A 20,401-nucleotide genomic window follows, 5' to 3' on the forward strand; every position below is an offset into this window, starting at 1 on the left:
ACCAGTTCAGTAGGTATGAAACAGTACATTTTTGTCTTTAAAAAACCATAAAAGCAAAACAATAATTTAATGGAGTGGTTCATCTGGAGTAAATGCTCAATTTATAGAATGTGGTTAGTTTACAGTAGACTCTGATCCATGATTTCATAAAAATTTCAGATTCATACATCATAAACAGGGGAGTTCTATATGCTTCACTTGCAACCAGAAGAGCTACAGACTGAACTTTTTAAACAGAGACTTACAGGATCCTCAAGTAAAACATGGTAGTAGACACTAGAGCACAGAAAGTACAACAAAACAGTTCATCAAGAAGACATGAGTAAGCATTTGTCTTCATATGAGACTTGGTTTTTCGCAATGACCAGGTGCAGGAAGTGCAGGAGAGATGAAGACTTCAAACTGGCAGTCTTCCCATGAAGGCAAGAAACTCTGTTATTAATTAATTAGTTCTCCTGCGTCATTTTTGCAACAACATGTAATACTTTCCTGAGTAAAATTTTAACTGAGAAGTTAAAGATCTTTATATCACTAAACACAGGCATTTGCAGTTTTCATTTAGCAATGGTTCAAAGGCCAAGGATAAACATTTTACCTTTTCATTACTGTTTTTCTTTGCAACTTTGTGAGGCTGTTTTGGGGGAACATCTAGTTATGTTACTAGAAGTAATACTCTGCACAGGTTTCAGTAGGAAAATCTTCTGTATCACAACTACTTGTTCTATGAAGTTTTAGGCATTAAAAAATGTTTTTAAATAAAAGAAAGTGTAATCACACTCCTTTTTTTGGCAAGAGATGTGTACAAATTGAAGCATTTAAAAATTTACATCTGATTGTGACATTAAAGGCTGTCACTTGAAAAACATATTGATACCACCTGTTTGTGTACATTCCCATCTGCAGGTGACTGGCAACTACTACAGAAAACAATAAAATCTACTAAAGGAGCAAATATTAAAGGCAGGGGGCAGGAGGTCTGTACTCCACCTTAAAAGAGCTTCATTTTTACTTGCAAGGCTTCAGATGTTTCTGAAATTATATTCTTCAGCAGTAGTTAATCTCTTCTCAATATAGCAAGATAAGAAGCCTATTTTATTGCTAGTTAATTATTTTTTTATATTACAACCATTACCTTGTCAGGACCAAGGTCAATTTTAACTGTAATTCAGTTATGCTTTTGATTTAGTTCTTCACACTCATAACCAGGATTAAACTAAACATAAACCAGGGTAAATTAGATGAAGGCAAAAAAGAAAAATGAGAATTACTATCTATTACATAGATTTTAGGAATCTCTGACAACAGAATGAAGGACATCCTACTGCAGGTAGATACCAGAAAGAGAGGGATCTTTACTTCAGCTAAGGTTTTAGAGTAAAGTGAAACACATTCCTTAAAACTACATGGCTGTCCAATATACCATCAACAACTTGACACTTTTTCAGAGCATGCCAAATGACCAGAGTCTAAAAGGGAAAAAAAAGTTTAGGATTCACACGGCAGTGGGGCTAGATGAATGGAAAACACGAGTACTGCTCAACTCAACAAAATTAAGATGAAACATCTAGGTGTCTTAGAGTATTCCTTATATTCTTAGAGATGACACCAAGTAGGATACTCTGTAAGGATTTGTTCAATAATAGTAATGAAAAAATATGAAGCTAGAAAATAGTCTCACAAAGTCTGGAGAGAGTGAATTTCTGCATCTCACATGAGTGATGAGATGTCATCAGCAAGTTGCTTTGAGTATTATGTGTATAAGCAAGCTAAAAATGTTTGTGTGCTATCACAGCTAGGTACATCTAGAGGCTTAAAAGAGACTTGGACTACACTCTATCCCCAGGGACATTGAGACAGATGGGGCTGCTGTACATTTTAATCTGCTCTGTCGAAAAATGGATCTTCAGCAAGAAAGAAAAAAAAAAAGCAAATATAGATAGTATGTCAGTGAGAGAAAGAAGTTATCTAAACTCTTAGGACCTTGCCAGTGCAGGAAACCTTGCAAGACATCCACATCCTTCCACTAAAAACAGCTAAGGAAAGCAGAACAAAAATGATAATTCTCCCCAAGGATGAAACTTAAAGGAAAATGGAAAAGGCATTTTAAAAAGTCTTTGTGTTGCTTGTTCTTCACTCTGCTGGGGTACTACTAATCCATACCAAAATATTTAACTAATACATAGATACAGCAAAGAGGCTAGTCAAAGTTTTCTTTGAGAAATCACGGAACACTGGGGTGGTCTCTGCAGCCCCCAGCAGCTGGAGATAAGGCACACCTCTCCACCTGCACTTGGCTTAAGTTCAGATGGCAGAATGAGTTATTGGGACAGACCACACTGAATAGTACTGGCTTTTTTTTTTTTTCCTAGGGTAGTCTGTAATAATTTTGCTAACATTCTGACTATAAAGATTAACTACTATTGTATTTGCACTATAATCTCCGAAAAGGGAGACCTTAACATTGGTCAAGTTACTTCTGTAGCCATTATTTTTCCTCCCCACTACCTGACTGGCTGGTGTGCTCAGCTGAAAAGTATTTCAACCTTTCAGAAAGGAGAAACAGGAAAAACAAAACACTTAACAGAGTAAGGATGAGGATGATGTGCTGAGCTCCCATGTGCTGGATACTTGGCCTAACTGCAGCCCTTTCTAACAATCCTGATTTCCACCTCTCAGAAAAATTTCCCAGCAGCTCTTCAATCAGACATCCCCACAAACATCCAGGTAAATAAGCTACACCTGGACCCAGTGACTCAGATGACTGTTTTCAATCTCAGGGACTTGAATTACTGATTTTCCTTCCTGCCCACTACACCCTTCTGCTTAAGCTAGCATCTTCTAGCTCATCTTGCTCCACTACTTCTGCATTGATGTGACTCCACTGCTGGGTGACTCCAGAGAGCTGCAGTCCAGCTCCTGGATGCTCTTGTTCCTCACTGAAACTGACTTCGAGTTTTGAGTGTCCTAATCCACTCTTCTTTTGCCCCTGACATCACCATGAAAGGCAGACACCTGGTTTGCTTGCCCTTAAAGCTCCCCTCTGCACCACAATTAGCTGTGGCTGCCAGGAGAAACTGTAGCTGACAAGAGCAAATAAGAAACCTGGGCAGACAGCTTAGGGGTGAGAATGGCCCTGTGAATGGACCTAATTGGTTAACTCTAGGAACAGTTTTTCACACTAAATGGCTGCGTCAATTTATTTCCTTAAACAAAGTTCAAAAATCAATGGAGCTCATAAAAAGAAGTAGTAAATGTTTAGAATAGCTTATAGACCAAGAGAGTTATATCCTTCCTGAACTCCTTTGCCATTGCTCACTCTTCCTTTCAGAATTATGCAGCACAACCTGACCTTTTTCTGGTCAGCACTTCAGCCTGGGTTTCATGTCCCACGCTTGCCCTGACAGTCTGCATCTTTCTCCTGTAATATGCATTATTTGAAGAACCCTGCCAGGACTCTACAAATTCACTGGAACCCCTCTTCAGGGAAATGACAGAATGGTGATAATAGGGAAAAAAAAAAAAAAAAAAAAAAAAAAAAAAAAAAAAAAGGCAAAAGTCCATCACAGTCCTTGCAGTTCATGAAGAGCTGTTTCACAAATTTCAAAACACCAACAAAATCTGGTAAAGAGTTTCAAGATGAGGCTCAGCATTTAATTTTTTTTAATGCTGACTTTCTCCTGCTAGAGATATCATGTGATTCTTTGTGAAGACTAAAGAAAAGTGATCACTGTATTTGAAGGGAAATAAGATGACCTTTGTTGTGTTGTGATATTTTCTTAACTTTTTTTCTAGGAAAGAGAGCATTTGGGTGTGTACCTTGTGCATACAGATAAAGTTTATTGGGTGAAATGCGTAACTCAGGCTGTTTTACAGATGAATACAAAGTCCAAGAGACATTTGGAAGCATTTTCTCCTGTGATTTGTAGACGAAACTTTTAACTATTGAACACAATGTGAACAATGGAGAATTTCCTGTAAGGATAGGCTGTCTTTTGATATTTCTTGTTTACAGCTAACATGCCACTGTACAGTGAAGAAGGCTCCTGCCCACCCTGCTGAGGTGACTTCAAACTGGCAGACAGCCCAGGTTGCTTTGACTGTAGCAAAAATCCCAAGCTATGACCTTGCCTGAAAAGCAGTACTGGCGTTTAAGGGCTTTATGACTGACTGCACTGACATTTAAAAATGAAAAGGCAGAAAAAAACTGAAGTTTGATGCTGAGCTGAAGGTACATAACATAATGCCTCTGCACCATCACCAGAACAGGCTGGGCTTACTTAAAGCTGATTTGCAATGTCACTTTTCGTCCTGCATTTTTAAAAACATCCATGCTTTCCATAAAACAGTTGACTAGAAAGTACCTATTTCAATGGAGAGCAATCTGTATCTCATTGGCTTTGAAACAGCTACAGCATCTTGCATATAGATTAGTGGAGTGAAAAAAATGTGATTAACCCAAATGGATACAACTGGGAAAACCAGTCTTCAGTTTTTTCTAGATACTACAGTTAAAAATGTTTCTGAGTGTTTTGTGTTTCTAGCCTAAGGGTAGAAGTGAGTTGTATTTGTGTCCCTGTTAGCTTCTCTGCTTCTGACTACTCTTAACTAATAAAAAACTGTATAGCTGCCCTACCAAGCCCCTGTTTTTTAGCCTTATACCATCACAGCTCTAAGAGTACAACTCCAGTACTGGAAGGGTGCGAGAGTATCTCCGAAACATTAAAAATGGTACTCCAACCTTATGACATTACTTCTTCCACCAATTACCTCCACAGTATTCATTTGTTTAAAATTTATCAGAAATATTCTATACCTCAACAGCTAATTAATCTAATTCCAGTGGTTTAAATAGTGTTCCATCACAAAGAGAGAGTTTGAATTTATTGTGAAACATAGTCCAAAAGTACACAGGTAAAAAGAACTTCTGTCTTCTTTATGATCTTCTTGGGCTACAGAGAACTGAAAAAAGCAGACAGTATTTCCAACAGAAATTTTCCACATATCTTTTAAAGTGGTTCAGCACTTTCAAACTATGCCAAAGGGAATAAATAGAACTCAGTGGGTGATCTACCTTAAAGGGATACAACAAAGCAACTTTTTTAGCATTACTGGATACATTATACTACAGAAGAGGATGCTCTTCATATAAAGAACATTGCTATAAAGAACAAAGTCTTCACACGAAAGTGCATAGAAGTGCTGTTTTTTGCTGTCAGTATGGTTAGATGGCTAAGAGAATAGACTGAGCCTTAAAATAGTTCCTTCATATTTTTGATAATAAATAGCTATGGAGCTGTTAATCACTTAAGAGTTATCTTTACAAATGAATTGATTTTGAGAAGGACTAATTTTTAAGCTGTAATTCTTGAGTGGATTTTTTTTTTGTGTGTTAGATACTCCTAAAGACTTCATGATCACCCTGTAACTTTGACATTGTTCTGTGGATTTAATCATTGCACCTTCAGAACAAAGAGGAATATAAAATCATGTAAAGATTTAGAAATTCAAAATAAGGCACTCATCCCCATAAAGTTTTGCCTAAAACTGAAACAACTGAAACAACTCCTTTGCTAGGAGTGGCAAATGAAAGGAAATCCAAGACAAGAAGAATAAATTTGTCAATTACAGTTCCTTTAGTAATGGTACAGTGCAACAGCATCAACCAAAATACAGCTACTTGTACATAATACAAAAATAAAGTTTATATTGTGTTAGGAATTACATATTGAGCTTAAAGAGCAATGCATAACATTTTCTCTTAAATAACATGGTCAGGTACACTCAGCCAAATGGATGTACTAACACACTCTCTTTGAAGACAAACACCTAAAGAGCAGTTTCTTAGTTCAGTGTATTCATATATCATACTTCAGCTAGGATATGAGAGCAAGTTAAGTCTTTCAAGTTTTCCCTTTGCTACTGTTCTTTATCCATAGCACAGTAGTTCTACAATCAAATGGTGAGTTGAATTTTTGATAGTGGCATTTATTAGCAGATACAGAAAAGTATTATTCAGAACCAGCCTAAGGCACCATAGTTTACACAACAGACCCAAGACATTACTGGCAAAAATCAATTTTAAAGGCAGCTACAGGTGTTTAGCTACAGTACCATGATGAACAACAATCTAATGTTGACAACATACTCTATTGACTAGTGTGGCTTCTGCTTATTTTCTAGAAAGAGTAGTAAAATATATGATTTTAATGTTACTACAATCTGAAGAATGCATAAACTCTTAGCAAAAAAAATTTATCCCTTTATCTCTGCTTTTTAAAATTTCAATCACCAATCTTCCAAGAGATTTTACAGACTTTTTAAAAATACAGTTTCTAACACATTATATAGTAAAAAGCCCAGTAAATTATTTCTTTTCTCCTTTAAAAGAAAGTAGATTGTCCCATGTCCATCTCTCCAAAATGTATTGTATCTGCCTCTGCTATCAACACCACTGGCGAAGAATTCATTTAAGCAAAATCAACTTTTCTCCTGAAGTCCTAAAGAGCAAACATGAGCCATCTTCCCTAATAACAGCCCATGTTACTGGCTAGAATTTAAAGCAATATGAAGTGAAACTAACGACAGCACTCACCACAAAGATTGAAACAGCTGTTTTGGAAAAACTCAAATTCTAGAGTAAAAGGTAGGATAAGAATAGGACAAGGAGTAAATTAATCAAATTTCACTACAGAAATTGTGCGTTCCATATTGAACATCATAGTTCAGACAGAGAATCACAGCTGAGACATATTTAAAGAAGTATTTTGAATTTCAGAATATGTCCAAGACATATCAGAGAGCGATGTCAAAAAGTTATAATTTTGACAGTCACTGTAGCTAACCTGCTTCCATTCACCCAGGGATAGAAAAATTTATCAGAGGAAAAGAAGACTAGGTATTGATTCACACATCATATACTTATTTCAAAGTATTTTTCAAATTACATCAACTGTCACACCTCCTTCCACTTAGCTATCATAGAATAGTTAGGGTTATAAGGGACATTCAGAGATCATCTAGTCCAACCCTCACTTGTATCCCCACATTTCACAATAAGACTGTCTGCAACTACTTATAAAAAATAACCAATATTCCTTCTAGTGTTGATACATTATGTAATAAATCCCCAAAGGTTTTCATTTGTGTATTTATCTACTTGGTCTCCCAAAACCTTGGCTCTTACCTGCACCTAGAGCAGAGTGTTGATGAAATTTTTCTGTGCCTTACAATAATGCAAACCTTGAAGCCAGTCATTTTATTGCCAGTGCAGTGAATAACCTCAAGATTTCCCTATGAAAACTACCAGCAGCACATAAAATGCAAATTTGTGTTTCACTACCTCTTTTCCTTTAAGGTGCAATGACCAGAAGTCTTGTTATATTGTTTATTCATCTTTTACGCCTGAACCTTAAAGTTTATCAGCTTTCACATTTCTACTCATTTTTTGAAATTAAGTGAAACACTTCTTCAGAATTAAATGACACAAGTCATGAGTTATCATATGTTCTGTCAAGTGTGAAGAAATATAGTTCAGATTCTAGCAATACAATGAGCAATAGCAATTACTTCCATTTCAAATAAACTTAAAATAAATAATTTCAATTAAAGTAACAGCTTCAACCATAACAGCCGTGCAGCATATAAAAAAACAAGAACTACAAGGAATTAATCTTGCTATTGTTATCTAATCATATCTAGCCACAGGAATTTTCTGAGTCAACAGACACCAACATTTTCTAAGCTAAAACTCAGATCTAAGAATTACATAGAAAATGGGACAAGAACATTATGTTAAGAACAGACGCTCTTCATTAAATGAGCTAACCACACCTCATGGTTACAATTAAGATTGGTCATGTTCTGAATGTGCTCAGATCTCCAAAGACCTGGTAACATTAGGATACATTGTACATTGCTTGTCTATAATCACTTAGTACAACCTTCTTGTTCTTTTGCATGACTGGGCTAATGATGACTTAAGCAAAACAGAAGTCATCTTGTACGGTTGTTCTGATCTCGGTCACCTAACAGACATGACACAAAAGTATCTATGACAGCAGTGCAAATACAAAAGCGCCATGACATAGGAGAAAATAAGAAAAAAGAAAAAAAAGAAAGGAATTAAAAAAAAAAAAGAGGCTGTATGGTTTTTCTCAGCGATTTACTATTTCTCAGCGATGTTTACTATTTTGCCTTCTGGCAGATGAAAAAAGTTATCTTCTTTGAGTTTAAGATGTTCTGGTAGATCTAGCTGTCTTTTTGCTTCTTCAATGTCCTCCTGAATTGCTGAAATGAGTGCATCTGAAAAAGGTAAGAATAGGGATATTTAAAAGTTGGTTTGTATTCTGAGCAAATAATAAGTGAAAATAAGGTACCACAAAATGTCAAACAACAATCACAGAAGTAGAATATAACTATGAGGTTTGAAAGGCAGAATTCTCTTCTTTAAACTTTTTTTTTTAACATGCTAGAGTTGCATTTTCATCTGTTATCAGCACTATTATCTTTGTTTGCCAAAAGACACATTAGCAGTTCTGTTTCAAAACTAACAAAACTGCATTTTAAGAAGAAATCAGTACACTTGACTTTTATGACAAGCCCAATATTTTAACATTACTCCTCAGACAAGCGAAAGAAAAATGCAGGTCTTTAGTGTGATACATAAGAAGATGTGGGGGTATGTTTTTTGGTTTTAAATTACAAAAACATTTTACTGACATTTTAAAGGTTAACCAATAAAATATCTCAGGATGCATGGAGGTACAGTGAAGACACAAAACTTCCATGAGTAAGGCAAAATATAAACTAGTCTGAGGGAGACTTCCAATACTGACCTAAGGAATCAAAGTTTTTTTCCGGTCGAATGTATCCAGTTATGACTATACTAAGAATTTCTCCATAAAAGTCTTCTTTGAAGCTGTGGATTATGTGTGTTTCCTAAAGGAAGAGAAATAAGTGGACAATTACTCTGAACTTACGAGTTTCTTTCCTGCTCTGTAAGCATGTAGGCCTAATATCCAGCATTCAAATTCTCAAGAGATAAAAAATAAAAGGGACATTTAGTATAGCATGTATAATCCAAAATTAAAAGGCCAGGGCTTTAGTTTGCAATAGGAAGTAGAATTGCATTCTGCATGGAATTTTAAAAAAGTACTTCCTTAAAGAGTAAAAACAAAGAGAAAAGGAATGGGGAAAAAAAAAAAAAAAAACCAAAACCAAAACAACAAAAAGTGCTCAAACCAAACAAAAAGACCCAACAAACCAATTTAAAAAAAAACAAAACCCACACCCCCAGACATCAGAAGAAGTGCTTCAAAACTTCTCAGAGTTAAGATTTCCATGCCAGGAAGTGTTAATGTTTCATCAACATGTGAATGCATTAAAATAACTCTGAAGATGTTGACAGAAATAGTTGCCTCAGGGAGAGCTTTTACAACCGTCTCCTAAGGGAACTGAATGATAAAATTGAAGAGCAAGTCCAGACTAAGACACGGACCTGACACTCAAAACTTTTTAATGCACATCTTGATCTCCAAAATAGGCCAACCCATATCAACAGAGCTAACACTTGGGAAGCTTTCAACTGATTGCTTAGAAAAGTTATATGCAAAAAAAATTTCAAGTATAGATTTTCCTAAGACAACCACTTAGAAGTAGAGATTCATATACAAATAAAAGAGAGCTTTGCAAGACTCAGGAAAAGTACCAGCACCTGACAGAAAAAAACCCCACAGCTATGACAGCTCAGGATTTTGATTTCTCCATCCTTACATCCTTATATGCCTTCAAATATTTATTTAGTAAATTAAGACACAGCATCCTATGTATCCATTTCCTTATTTAAGAGAACAAATAATTAAAAATTCATTACAAATTAAGCTGCACCAGCATCTCCTATCTGAAATTCAGATACACTGCAGAGAACAATAGATTATTAATACGTTCCAGCTTCTGCTAGGGTCTCATAACTAGTAAATTCAATGCATTTACCAAGTTTGTGCTTAATCTGCTATCAGCAAGTCAAGCAACCATCATTTCAAGTAATATTATATTTTAATTTTGGAAGTAGTTAAAAAGTGGTGGAATAGAAGAAAGAAAAACTTTATTCAACTTCCTCTGCATATTATCTGGTTACAGAGAGTATATTATTTTCAGATTAGAAATATTATATAGATAACAAATGCATTTCTAATGGTGCACAAACTTCTAGATACCATTCATCAAATTCCGAGTATCTCATTAGAATTCATCTTTTATTAGAATAATAATCCCACAAAAAGCAAGATTCTTACCACTGATTTCTTAATATTCTTATAGAAGGGATTCCATCCTATGCTCAAAACCATTTTATGCACATCTCCATTTCCAACACAGGCCCATCCATAGTATATACCAGTAGGGATATCAGATGGAAAGCTTTCAACTACTTGCTCAGAAAAGTTAGCTGTAAAAATTTTATAAAGTGTGAGTGACTTTGTGTAAGTCAAATATACAACATGATCTTCAAATACTTAAAAGCCAAACAATATGCCTACATATTATTCACAAATATAACACTGGTGATGATAAGAATAATGAAGCATACCACCAGCAAAGTATAAAACAGCTTCATAAAATTCAGTTATTGTGGCAATACCAGAGTTATTACATCTCATACATACACATACACACACACTATATTGTACAGTTTTCTTTCTCTTCTGCACTAATAATTAATAAATATGTCACACAGACAGCCAGAACACATCTCATTCTTAGGACAATTACCACAGATTTACAATGAGGAAAAATGAGAGGGGGAAAAGTCAACTTTCTTCTGCACTATAAAGTGGCACCTCAGAACTATTTATTAGTAAAATATTTATTGATAAAATAAACTGTGTAGAAGCAAATGTAATAATCTGTCAAGTTTTGCACAAGTTCCCTTTCAGATGCTTCTGTGGATTTGCGATTTCCTTTGAAAACTACGTATTTACAGTAAAATAAAATTTCCTTTTGACTGAATTGAATCTTCTCTCAAAATTACTATCCTACCTCTATAAGCTAAATAGATCTCTGCATACAAGATACAAAAATGCTTTGAAAGAATAGCTGGTTACCAAATTTTTATCAAAGCTCACAGATAGTTGCAGCTTCCTTTCCCTGTTCCCTAATACCAACACATCATTTATAAACAACCAAGAGAAAAGCATTAAAAGTTCTCAGAAACAGATGTCAGAAATCCTGCACTACAAGAGTAGTCTTATAAAGTTTCATGTCTTCTAGATGTAGCACAATATGACTACTAACTTCAGTGTCTGCTTAAGAACAGCCAAATTCTCTTGCAGTCTTCATCTGCCTGAATTTAGACAACTGAAACAGAGATGGGCAATAGAAAAATACATTCTCAGTAGGCCAAGCCCACCTGCTCTGATTCAAACTCTGCTTTTCTCCCATTAAACTTTCCTCCTTGCAGCGATTCCAAATGCCTACTCCCTTTCCTATTCCTACCGGAGCCTTATGCGCAAGGTTATTTTCCCAGGCTGCCACACCACTGCATGGAGAATGTGACACTTATCTACATCGTGATGATCACTAGATGAGAACAGGAACAAACAGGAAAACGCTAGTAGGAAACAAGGCAGGGCCGCTCTCGGAAGCCGCAAGGCATGACAAAAGCAGCCGTGCGGAGCAGCGGGGCGGCCGCCGAGGTCAGGCGAGCTCAGTCCCGGCCGGCAGCAGCGGGGCCGGCAGGAGCGGGGCCGGCAGGAGCGGGGCCCGCAGCAGCGGGGCCGGCAGCAGCGGGGCCGGCAGCAGCGGGGCCGGCAGCAGCGGGGCCGGCAGCAGCGGGGCCGGCAGCAGCGGGGCCGGCAGCAGCGGGGCCGGCAGCAGCGGGGCCGGCAGCAGCGGGCCCGCCCGGCTGCGGGACTCGGCCGGCAGCAGCGGGCCCGCCCGGCTGCGGGACTCGGCCGGCAGCAGCGGGCCCGGCCGGCTGCGGGACCCGGCCGGCAGGAGCGGGGCCGCCCGCCCGGCTGCGGGACCCGGCCGGCAGGAGCCGGCGGCAGCGCTCCCGGGAGCCGGCGCGGCCGTGGGGCCCGGCCCCGCCCGTGTCCTTCCGTGTGCCCTCCGCGCCCGCTCACCGGTGGGGATGCCCAGCTCCTTGGAGCCCCGGCCGTAGCCCTTCACCACCTCCCCGCGGCAGAAGTACGGCAGGTGCCTCATGGCCCTGCGCTCAGCCGCCGGCGCCCCGGGCCGCCGCGCCGCTCAGCGCCTCCCGCTCGGGGCGCTACCGCCGACAGCGGAGGGCCCGCTCAGCCTCCGGCCCGCCTCCGCAGCGGACGTGCCCGCGCCGCATGCCCAGTGCGCCCTCCCCCGCCGGGGGACGGCCAGGGCGGCCGGGCTGGGCGGCGATCCGGGCCAGGGCGGGCCGGGCTGGGCGGCGATCCGGGCCAAGGCGGGCCGGGCTGGGCGGCGATCCGGGCCAGGGCGGGGCGGGCTGGGCGGCGATCCGGGACAAGGCGGGGCGGGGCTGGGCGGGGATCCGGGCCAAGGCGGGGCGGGCTGGGCGGGGATCCGGGCCAAGGCGGGCCGGGCTGGGCGGAGATCCGGGCCAAGGCGGGGCGGGGCTGGGCGGAGATCCGGGCCAGGGCGGGCGGGCTGGGCGGAGATCCGGGACAAGGCGGGGCGGGCTGGGCGGCGATCCGGGACAAGGCGGGCCGGGCTGGGCGGAGATCCGGGCCAGGGCGGGCGGGCTGGGCGGAGATCCGGGACAAGGCGGGGCGGGGCTGGGCGGAGATCCGGGCCAAGGCGGGGCGGGCTGCGCGGCCATCCCGGCCGCGGCGGGGCGGGCGGTGCCGGCGGCGGGCGGTGCCGGCTGCTGTCACTCGCCACCGCCGTGCCCTTTGCTCCTGCTCGCGGCTCTCGTCGCACTCGGCTCTCCGAGGGCAGCTGAGTCTGGCCCGTCCTGCAGCTTCTTTGATGGAAGCTGCAGTGAAAGCTGCAGTGATAGCTGCGACTGCTGTGCTCCAGCTGCCGCATCCTGGCGCTCTTACCTGAAAGGCTGCGCCTCGACCCCGCGGCCACGCATGGAGATAGGAATTGTTGCTCCCTTGGTAGCCTTAGATTTGCCTTTTCGGTCAGAAAAGGCCAAATGCTTCAGTGCACAGCAGACATTCAGGAAAGCCACGAGAACAGCTCTGTTTTGACATGCTCCAGCGAACTGCAGTTCCTTGCTTGAAACAAAAACAATAATCCAAACAACTAAACCTCAACAGCAAACTAAACTAAAACCTCAACAGCAAACTAAACTAAAACCAAACAAAAACCCAAACCATTTTACTCAACCTCTGCTTTCACCAACGTGCTCACGTCTCCCCTTCTGCCTTTACCACTGGAAGTGCAGGGGTCTCCTTTGAGAAAAGCACCAAGACAGCAGTGCTCATTCTGTGTTCACTCAAAGGAAAATGAAGGGTGACAGGAGCATTTATCTTCCTTCACTTCCTGTCTCCAGTTGATCTTCATGTTGATAAAGCTTATTAATGTATTTAGATGATTAGCACTCTTTTCTATTAGCTTGCCTGATTCAGCTTAAATAAGATGGCACGAGTTCAAAATAGCATTCTGTGAAAGATGTACATAATCTTGGTAAATTACAGAACAGCCAGCCCACCAGCAGACAGTCCCTTTGTATCAGTGATACTATAGGCCATTTGAGTTCTGGGGTCTCATTCAGCACTGCTGTGCTGCACATAAGCATAAGTGTTTAAACACATAACTGTTATCCAGAAACACCATCCAGAAAATCCCTGAAGTGAACTGGCACTTTCTTTTTTTTTTTCCTCCCTTCTAGAACAGTTTCTAATTTCAAAAGTTTGATATGAGCCATAAAAATATTTCAGGACTTACCTCTAATTTGGTTTGCTATTATTCTTAATGAGGAAAAGCAGTGTAAACATCTATGGCTTCTGCTTGTATTTAATTGTATTCCAACTTTTTTAAATGGTGATTTTTTTTTTTTTTTTTTTGGAGAAATGGAATAATATTATTTCTTTGTAGAAATCATATTATAAAGCACTGACTATTCATGGAAGCTGTGGACACAAACTTTTTATATAAGAAAGCAAAAAATTTCTAAGTGATTTTGCTTCAAACTTATCCCCTTCTTTCCTTCTCATGATTCCCTGCCATCCTTTTCATGATAACATTTAAATTCATTACTTCTGCTTGAGAAGCTTTGACTGTCTTAGGGAATGACCATATGTGTAGCTGGAACTTGCAACAGAAAGGTGGTGGTATATATGTAAGAAAAAAATTGGAAAGTATCCTAAGTATGCTGCTAGCAAGTCAATTCTGTTCTGCAGTCTCTGAGTGTGTAGAGAATAATGTTACAAAGGATGTTTAAAGGTTTTGTAATGGAAGTATCTTGAATATGAAGTCTTAAATCTTGAAGTCCTTGCCTAGTTGCTTAACTAATGACAGACCATTAACAGTTGACAGCCTCACAGCCATTAGCACTGCTAGTTTATTTTAACTGAAAAGCAAAAAATGGAAACCCCTTTATTTTCTGGAATGAGTTTCCTCACGATAATTGTATTCAAGGACATACATATTTGTGTTCGTCTCCACACCTTTTTTTTTTTTTTTTTAACGAATCCCTCTTTTCAGAACTGATGTTGCTGTTGTTGTGATATCCACACGATGGCACGCAGTGACTTCTTTTTGAGCGTCTGTAGGCTTGGGCAAAAGGTTTATAATCTCAGTAATTGAGACCTTGAGAATTACTAAATCAAGGAAGTATTTGTTTAAGAATTATGTGGTTAAGTAATTTCACAGAAGTCTTGCTGACAACTTCTATCTCATTCTTTCAAGAAGTTGTAACATTAATTTTTATCAGCAATCATGATGGGCTGCCATGATCCAGCTAAAATATTAGCCATCCTTCTTACTATGTCCTCATTTTTCTTTTGTTATTAAGTATAGTAGTTCATATTGGAGAGGGGGGTAGATCTTAAGTAGAATTTAATTACTTCTACTGACATTTATAGTAGTTAACTACTAAAATGTAGTAGAGTTAGTAGACATGTTTCTTCCAAAAACATAATCGAATTTTAGTTAGGAACATATCTTCTAGCACTGTCAGTCAAAAGAAGAACTATTTGAGAGTTCCTATCTCCTGTGAGAAAACTCAGGTGTTATTTCTGGCAGCTAGGGAAGAACTTCTGTTCCCTACTTATGCTACTTTAGCTATAGTTATTGTCAGTGAAAAATATTTTTATTTTTTCTAGAGACACAGAAACCAGAATAAAGAAAAGAGAGCATATGTTATGTCACCTGTGTAAGGCCCATGTCAGGTTATCTAACTGAACATAAGCTTTGAGGACTCATCATACCAACATTTAATGCAGAGGAAAACATACTCTGTTAATCTTGTTTTGCAGTAAAACACAAGATTTGTATCACATCACAAGCCTGTGCCAGAGCTCCTGTCTCTTACTACTGTGCTGCAAAAGCCTGCATTCCTATGCAAGACTTAAGGTGAGAACAAGAATATCCTGTTTCCTTCATGTGGTGTGGAAAAATAGCAGAACCATATCTGCTGGATACTGGAATATTTTAGGGCTGTCCCAGCTAAACTGGAAATTCTGATTACACCAGGCTCAGTGAAATATTCAAGAGCTGACTCAGAAAAGAGTAACATGTAGTAAAAGTAGCAGCATTTTAGCCAGTTCCTTGGAAGTTTCCATTCCCAGCATGACAAAACACTCATTGATTCAGGAGTTCAATTCAAGGACGCTCTGGCACTCCTTACTTTTAGTATGCTGAAACCAGGTGATGAAATCAGAGATATGTACAAAACACTCTTGCTAGAATGTCTAACAAATACCTGCTTTGAAAGTACTTTTTCTGTATTTTATTCTGGAATAGAAAACCACAAAAGTTATTATTTTACTTTTTAAAAAAAATATCTTTATTTTTAGTAGTTTGAAGTTTTGCTCTAGTTGAATAGACCACTTTCTTCTAGGAAAAATACCTGCACAGTAGAATGATGGTACCGAGACTGTTAGATTACAGTGAAGCAACAGGTACTATGAATGTCTGTTTAATAAGGCATAGCTGATACTATCTGCTAAACATCTGATAAGTACATAAAATTCTAACAACTACCATTTGTATGTTAGTGAACTGTGTGCAAAAGATAAAACTGGTGCTTTTCAGATATTGCAGAAATATTACATAAAAGTGGAGAACTTGATGCTTTTTGAAAGTTCATTTCAATTCTCAAGAAGTCCTCCAGATTATGAATCCCTGTTTTTCTCTCTGGTGTCTTTTCTCCACACCAAATCCTCAGTTAGCTCCTTGAAAAATACAAAGCATTGTTTTCAGCTAGCTTCCCATTATCTCTGCACAGTATTGTATTCTGCCATGTGGACATGCTTCATGTTTAGTGCTCAAAAAAAGCCTTTAAATGTATTTTAAGTCCTTCCCTCTTTGTCCATTTCCCCAAAATGGTTTAATAAGTGCCTCAGATTAAATATCTGTAATTAACTGATTAGGTTGGATTATATGATGGCCATCTTAATGGCAGGTTTATTGTCACACATATTTTTTTGCAGCCACAGGTGAGTGACCCAGATCAAAATATTTGTGACCAGTCTATCCCTTATTATAAAAGCAACCTTCAGTTAATTGTTTGGCAAAATATTAAGGAGAATCTTACCTACAGAAACTTTGGCAGCACATAAAAAATATTACAAGGCAAGGCAGCTCACCACCTTGGAGATAATAAAATTAGATTCTTGTCCCAAATATCTTGCATTTCTCAACAATCAACACAAATTGTTATCAGAAGACTTGCAATGGAATGCAGAAGAACAAGACTGGGGATCTAGGTGAGAGGTTAGGAGATGTTTATTGTATTGTCATGATGTTTGCAGATGAATAGATGTTAGGCAACTTGGAGGTCAGTGTCAAGCTACTTCTGCAGAAATGGTGTGCAAGAAACATAGGAAATGGCATGTAAGAAATGTGTTACAGGAAGTAACAGATAGATGAACTCTATTAAGAAAGTAATAAGCAATGGGACAGGCAATGAATTTTTCAGCTCATTAAATTTAAGAAATACCAGGAATAACTTAATTACAGATTTTGGTGAATCTGCATAATATCTGTTTCTCATTAGTTGTAAAGCAAACAAATATTAGATACCAAAGTATTTTCTAACCTAGAACTTAATACAACTTGGCACTTATTTTCTGCTTTTCATGGGGAAGAATAGAAGACAAAGGTGCTAAAGATTTACAGAAAAAGGCAATCACTCAGAGGGAAAAGCCTGTTAGAAGGGCTTAAGCTCAAATGGGAATGAGTATGGAGATAAAAGGAGCAGATATTTGATGTTCATTAAGCTTCTTAAGTTTGGGAACACTTTACAAAAGAAAATAAATCAGTTTGTCAAAACTGTTGGTCTTTACTGCAGGAATTGGTTTCACAAAAACATAAAGAACAAAAAGATTGAACCAGTGACCACTGAATTAATTCATGGAAATACCATGAAGAACAATAGCCTCTCAAAACCACAGGAGATGTATTGTCCCAGTGGTAGAAGTCCAGGAATACTCTGCTTAGGCACTGACCTCTATTCTCTTTACAGAAGAGATTTTGTTAGTTTTCAGCCTATGAAGGATAAAAGCTTTTCACCTATGCAGCAACATCAGAAAGAGCAGAAAATGAAAATTGTTATGGTGACTGACATTGCAGAGGGGATGTAATGAAGGAAGTAGCTACAATGTTTTTCCTTGCATTCTATTGATAATTTTCAAGATAATTTGCTTCTTTCTTTCTCTGGGCTTGCTGTTCCAGCCTTTATCACAGAGTAAGCAACAGGTGAGCAAACAAGAAAGATTCTGATGAATATTTCTCATTGCTAAAAGGAACCTGTAGTTTGTAATGCTTCTGCTTCCACCAATATGTGATGCATGTTCAAGGCACACCTGCATTTGTGACAACACTGCAATCTGTATAAGGCAACTGCTTTTTCAATTGCATTCTTCTTAATATTGTCTATTAAATAAATAGACCTAATCATCACTTGTGTCTGCCACTGCAAAGAAATCCTTCTCTCTTCAAATATGCCTTTTGAGCACAAACTCATGTTTTCTTAATACAGGAAGTATTTGCACAACGGCAACAGAAAAGTGTTAGCCGTAATTTTCACAATTTTTGGGCTCCATCCCATTTGCCATGCACACAGTCCCAGTAGTCCTGAAAGCAGCCTGTGCCAAACACAACGGTGCTGAGCACAGAAGAGTTTGGTGGCATAACTCTCCCAAAAATTCAGTATGGGCAGAGTGCCATCACTTGTACTTGCTAGTAAGCCTAGCTGGGTGCTGCCCTACTCATTTTCCTAATCACACCAAATCTATGAATATAAAAGGCATGTACAAAGAAGAATCCCAGAAGTAATACAAGGCTTGTTTGAATAAAACAGCTGGTACAGTTGTTGCTAAATATGGTGGAAATATAATGCTGTATGCTGCTTCTTCAATTTTCCCAGTTCAACTGCATCCAAATGCAATGAAAACAACTTATTTTTCTCATTGGGAGTTACAATTAAAATCATTCTTTTCCCCCACCACCCCTCAAAAAAAAAAAAAATCACCAACAAAAAGCTTCCCATGTAAACCAAATGAAACCGGACAAAACCCCAAAGCTCAATTGTTTTTAGACATCCCCTATTCTACTTACTTTCTCAAGGGTGTCCTGAGCTGTAGAGGTTCAAAACAAGTTATCTAAATCAGTACTAGCTTCATGTGGAGATGTTCTAACCAGTTTTTCCACATAATTAATATCCCTACCTCCTGCACTTGGATCACTTATTTTGCCCTACACTGTTTACCTTGGCAAAGAAATAGCAGTGGGAACCCATAATTTATGCTACAAAACAGGTTGAGCAGAAAATTCAGTAGAGCCTGCTTTACATAACAGATGTAATTACCCTCGAAACTAAGTTTTTCATAGCCATCATCAGTGTAGTATCAGACTCATTTAATAAAAATATTAATATAATCCTTCATTGCCTAAAAAATAAACCAGAGATTCATGAATGCTGTAAACCCTGTACTTGCACATGTACTTGGCAACCAGAATGCACTAACTAGCATGGAACAGACATTTTGAGATATTGCAAAACATTTACTAGTGAGTGAGAGAGTGCACCATATCCTGGGGTGATTTGAATTATCTTCTACTTCCTTCCTTGACAGCAGAGAAGAAACAGTATTTTCTCACATCAGACAAGTTACTCCAACTATCATTAACTGTCTCTGTAGATAAGTAAGGAAGTGGCACAAAAGTACTCAAAATGTTTTATCTGATGCAAGAACATAAAAAAAAAATAAAAAAACCAACAAAAAAACAGCTGTGCAAACTAACACCATCTTCTTTTAAGGTGAAATCAAGCTATGGAAAAGAATCTGTATAAACATCTGTTTTGATCCAGCCATTTTTTTTTTAATGCAATATTTAATAAATATTTACAGCCCATAGTAGGCCTATAAACTAGAATATAATTTTCTGAATCCGTCACTTTGTGAAAGAATTTAGATTCATAAAATGGTTTGAGTTGAAAGGGACCTTAAAAATCCTCCAGTTCTAACCTCCAGCATGGGAGGTGACACCTTCCATTCAGAACCCCATCCAGCCTGGCATTAAATACTTACAGGGATGGAGTATTCACAGCTTCTCTGGGCAACCTGTTTCAGCACCTCAGCAGCCTTACAGTAAAGAATTATTTCCTTATATCTATCAATGGTTTAAAGCCATTACTCCCCATCCTATCACAAAATATTTCTGTTAAGTCACTCTCACCCTTTTATATAAGCCTGTTTTAGAAATTGAAAGGCTGTTCTCCAGCCTGATCAACACCACCTCTCTCAGCCTGTCATTCACAGGAGGTGCTGCAGCCCTTTGATCATCTAAGTGGTCCTTCTTTGCATTTACTACAAAATGTCTTTATGTTGGGGGCCCCAGAGCTGGATGCAGCACTCCAAATGGGATCTCAGGAGAGTAGAGGAGTGGGGTAGAATCACCCCAATTGCCCTGCTGGCCATGCTGCTCTTGTTGTAGCCCAGGATACAGTTGGCTTTCTGGGCTGCAAGCACATGTGGCTGTGTTACTTGAAGTTTTTTGTCAGACAACACACCTAAGTTCTTCTCTGGGCTGCTGCAAATCCATTCTCCTCCCAACCTATATTTGTGCTTAGGATTGCCCTGATCCAAGTGCAGGACATGGTGCTTGGCCTTGTTAAACTTCATAAAGTTTGCATGAGCCCCAAGCCTATCAAAGTCCCTCTGGATAGCATCCCTGCCCTCCAGTGTGTTGACAACACCACATAGATTGGTGTTGTCAGCAGACTTGCTGACTTAAT

General features: G+C 39.3%; 1 protein-coding gene across 1 annotated transcript; it reads right to left on the bottom strand.

Annotated features, from left to right (window-relative positions):
- Nucleotides 1-3,817: 3,817 nt before the first annotated feature.
- Nucleotides 3,818-12,317, bottom strand: RFK (riboflavin kinase). Its single transcript, XM_077790204.1, has 4 exons — nucleotides 12,120-12,317; nucleotides 10,293-10,444; nucleotides 8,835-8,937; nucleotides 3,818-8,301 (listed from the first exon to the last, which is right to left on the bottom strand). The coding sequence occupies exons 1-4, from the start codon at nucleotides 12,199-12,201 to the stop codon at nucleotides 8,165-8,167; spliced, it is 474 nt and encodes a 157-aa protein (XP_077646330.1). The 5' UTR covers nucleotides 12,202-12,317; the 3' UTR covers nucleotides 3,818-8,164.
- Nucleotides 12,318-20,401: the final 8,084 nt, after the last annotated feature.

This window comes from Lonchura striata, chromosome Z (assembly GCF_046129695.1).
Source record: "Lonchura striata isolate bLonStr1 chromosome Z, bLonStr1.mat, whole genome shotgun sequence".
Classification (NCBI taxonomy): Eukaryota; Metazoa; Chordata; class Aves; order Passeriformes; family Estrildidae; genus Lonchura; species Lonchura striata.

Bases quoted from the DNA above. Each gene is read 5' to 3' on its own strand.
- RFK (XM_077790204.1), bottom strand. From the start codon at position 12,201: ATGAGGCACCTGCCGTACTTCTGCCGCGGGGAGGTGGTGAAGGGCTAC. The intron at 10,445-12,119 runs GTGAGCGGGCGC...AAATTTTTACAG, and splicing joins GGAGCTGGGCATCCCCACCG to CTAACTTTTCTGAGCAAGTA. The intron at 8,302-8,834 runs GTCAGTATTGGA...TACCTTTTTCAG, and splicing joins AAAAAACTTTGATTCCTTAG to ATGCACTCATTTCAGCAATT.